Genomic DNA, 3,538 nt, shown 5'->3' on the forward strand with positions numbered 1-3,538 from the left:
ATATATGTGTGTGTGTATTAGCTCAGCACTACACATTCTCCTCTCATCACTGAGGTCCTCCATCCACATGACAGAGAGGGGAACACAAAAATGACTCAGCCTGCAACTGAAAATATGGATGGAGGACCTCAGTTTAGCTTGTTTGTCGCGCTAGCACCGAGCTAATACATATAAGGCAATGTAGCGTTGGCACTTTTTTCTTTTTTTTTTACAGTTGAAGTAAACATCTAACACAATTAGGTCATGGTTCCCTTTAAACCTTAAGTGGCAATCAGGAAGAGGTTTTAACCAGGTCTTTCAAATAAAGCTTGTAGAGACTCTTCAAAATAAGAATCTATCTCTAAATAATTAGAGCTCTGAAGCGTTTTGAAATTGTTTTTAAAGAACTGTTTTTAAATGTGCTTTGAATACAAATATGGGTAAGAGCGGATAGTCAACCTCTTTGCCCTAAAAGTTACCTGAGTCTTCCGTGACATCACTAGTTGTTGAGTTTCCACCTGCAGAGCTCCATTCCCTGCTCTCCTTGAAGAGTCTTCGTCTTTTGTCCCAGTGGTCAGTGATGCTGCTGTCTCTGTCTTTATGAACCCCAGGCTTTAGATGCTCCTTCGCTTCTGAGGAAACTATCATTAAAACAACGTCACAGGAGTTTTACATCAATTGAATTCTGTTTCATTTTATTTATTATTATTGTATTTAAAGAAACAAGACTATAACTTACATCTGTACGCAAGGTGTTTTTCTGCTTTGCCCGTTTTAAGGAGCAGCTCTTTTGAGTTGATCACTTTATCTGTGTGATGTAAGGAAATGTTTGCTGGTTTGCTTGAATTTTCTCTTGCAGCTTCTTCCTCGGCAACATTCATGTTATTTGTTTCAGGACTCTTCAGTTGTAGAAGTTGTACCGTGGGGCCGCTGGCTGTTTTTTCAACGGCTTCCGGCTCAGTCTTCTCTGCAACCTCATTTTGTTTCAACAAATTCACATCTATGTCCTGTGAAGTGGACACACAGACATTTTCCAAAGTAGTTTGAAAAATATTTTCTCCACAACAATCATTTGTGTTTGAACCTTTGGCCTTTCCACCCTCAAATAATGTGGAAGGATCAGTTTGTACCATTTGTTCCTCTGAGTCACTGCAGGGAGGAGGAACGAGCTGGATAGAAGAACCTCTTTGGTTCACCTCATCTTCACAATCAGTGTGCAGATCTTCAGTGCTTTGTTTTAGCTCAGTATCCTCGTGCTTCTTGCCACTTTGACTCTGGTCTTGTTCACGGGCAGGGCACGTGTCAGGCTTTTTGTTTGATGTTGAACTGAAACTGAAAGACTTCAAAAATGGTTGATCTTCGTGAACTTTTGGAATGTTTAAGACCTGCTCACAAGTCTCTTTTCTTTCAAACATGGCAAACCTCTCGTCAAACAGTTTCTGCTTTACAGATCTGTCAGTTTGGAAAGGAAGAGAGCACATAAGGAAAGAGGAAAAAGACTGGTCGAACGGACCCTCTGACATCCCAGGAAAGGTCTGTCGTCTTTTCTTCAGCATCGAGCAGATCCTGTTCTCAACCATGGCAATGCTGCTTTTGCCAATCCGTGATTTTCTTCTCTGGCAGTAGATAAAATCATTAGTAAAGCTGGACCTGTTGGCAGATATGGAAGATCTCATAAACATGGGCTCATAGTTATCAGATTCTGATAGCAGATCAGACGGGGTCATATCTTCTCTTTCCTCTGCTTGACCAGAAAACAGAGACCCAGATTGTGTGGAGGAGGTCCGCTGAATTGTCCTTTGGTGTTTATCAGCTGGAGTACAAGTGGCGATCCTAAAAGAAGCCAGGTCTCGTGGCAGGTCCTCTAAAGTGTTGTATTTCCTGTCTGCCAAATGTTGAGGTAGTGGAAGGTGACCCAGTTGATCCTCTTTGTATTTTCTCTCCCCTTGAGGAATATTTTTGAATGGGCCTGATGGATGACTTAAATCTACGGCCTTTTGTTGGGGGTAATTGCTGCAACACTGACAGTAATTCAGTTTGCCCCGTATATTTGTTGAGCAGACAGGTTTGGCATCAGTTTGATTCTCTGTTGGTTTGCTCATACTGCCAAATGTAAAACTGGGAGTAATGATTTGATTTTTATTGCAACTGTTCTCAGCTTGTGTCGGCTGCTCTGAGGACTGGTAGTCGGGCATCCGTGTTTGTTTACATTCATGCTTAACAACCATTTCAGCGCTGTCCTTTTTCTCTGTCATGAAAGTGCATGTACTCTCAATGCCACATGCATTGACTTGTAGAGTTTCTTGAATTTCAAGTTTCATGTGCCGTTCATTGCAGTTAATATTGAAGATGCTTGTTACAGGTGTTGATGAGTTGTTTAGATTTTCAGATGACAGTTCACGGGACTGTTGGAAAATGACCTTTGGAGATGAGTTTTCCATGTCGTTAATAGACACTGATGTTATTATTTTCACTGCTTTCTCTTCAACCGCTGCAGTTTTGGAGTAAACACTCCGGTGTCCTGGAAATGAATTGATGTTATACTCTTGTTTGTATTTGTTTTCTTTGAGAGAGGCGCTTTTGTATGTGTGCTCTTTATTTTTAAATTCTGATAAAACAGTTTCCCTTCGAAGAGAGTCGGTTTCACCCTTTTCAACTGTGTCCTCTTTGTAGCTGATACTATTCGGCACTGGAATGGTGATAGGTGAAGAACTTTCTGCAAAATAAGATAAATGAATGTTCATTTTTATGTTACTTTATGTAAATTAAATAAAAATGGCCAACAATTGGCTGGATCTCTACTTGGAAACTGAGGTGAAAGAATGGTAACAAATAATGACAGATTTTAATCTCAAGTTCATTACTTTCTATTCATGCATAACTTGCTGCAGAGGTACATTTGGATCATTTTACATGAGGTAGACTTTAGCTGGTTGACATAAGTGGATGGTATGTTATAAGAATAAAAAACTAAATTCTTCCATAACTAAATGAATTCAACAGAATATCCATAAACTAAATGCAGGATATGTCAGGATCCCTGTGTTTTTGTGTGTTTGCTCTGTGTTTTAGTACTCCTTGTTCTTTGTTTCTTTGCCATTTCCTCATCTCCTCCCTCGTTAAGCTCTTCGGTGTTTTTCTCCCAGTCAGTCCCTCTCACCTGTTGTCATTTCTTAATCAGCCCAGCTGCCTCTACTATCTCAATAGTCTCTGCTTTACTCAGTCTGTCTCCTTATTGTCATCAGTTCTGCATTGCCTTTGCTATGGATGACTGAAACTGACATAATTAGAAGTAAAAACATGAATATATTAATGGACCAAATAAATAAAATAAACAGTACACTGAAAATGCACCAATTAAATTAAAAATAATTGAACGTTATCTCATGTTTTATAATTTAATTGGCATTCATGTTTATTTTTCCAGCTTAGTTCAAAAATTACATATTTTAGCACGTGTTGGTAACATGTTTTGACATTTCTCTGGCTCCTGTTTTTATTTTACCTTATGCTTCATTATGCAAATAAGGTGGGCCAGCCTTCTTGGCCTCCTCTACTA

At 39.3% G+C, this 3,538-nt stretch overlaps 1 protein-coding gene across 2 annotated transcripts in view; it reads right to left on the reverse strand.

Moving 5' to 3' along the window:
* pdzph1 (PDZ and pleckstrin homology domains 1) overlaps nt 1-2,844 on the reverse strand; it is a 14,278-nt gene extending 11,434 nt beyond the window's left edge. The window contains exons 1-3 of one of the 2 annotated variants that reach the window (XM_014015107.1): nt 1,110-2,844; nt 719-986; nt 459-620 (exon numbers count right to left, since the gene is read on the reverse strand). In XM_014015107.1, coding sequence (XP_013870561.1) covers nt 459-620; nt 719-986; nt 1,110-2,723 — 2,044 coding nt within the window. In that variant the 5' untranslated portion in view covers nt 2,724-2,844. Of the gene's footprint in view, nt 1-458; nt 621-718 lie in introns of both variants that reach the window. The other variant, XM_014015106.1, reaches the window with a different exon arrangement.
* Between the last annotated feature and the right edge of the window lie 694 nt (nt 2,845-3,538).

The sequence above is a fragment of the Austrofundulus limnaeus genome, unplaced genomic scaffold (genome assembly GCF_001266775.1).
Source record: "Austrofundulus limnaeus strain Quisiro unplaced genomic scaffold, Austrofundulus_limnaeus-1.0 Scaffold123, whole genome shotgun sequence".
Classification (NCBI taxonomy): domain Eukaryota; kingdom Metazoa; phylum Chordata; class Actinopteri; order Cyprinodontiformes; family Rivulidae; genus Austrofundulus; species Austrofundulus limnaeus.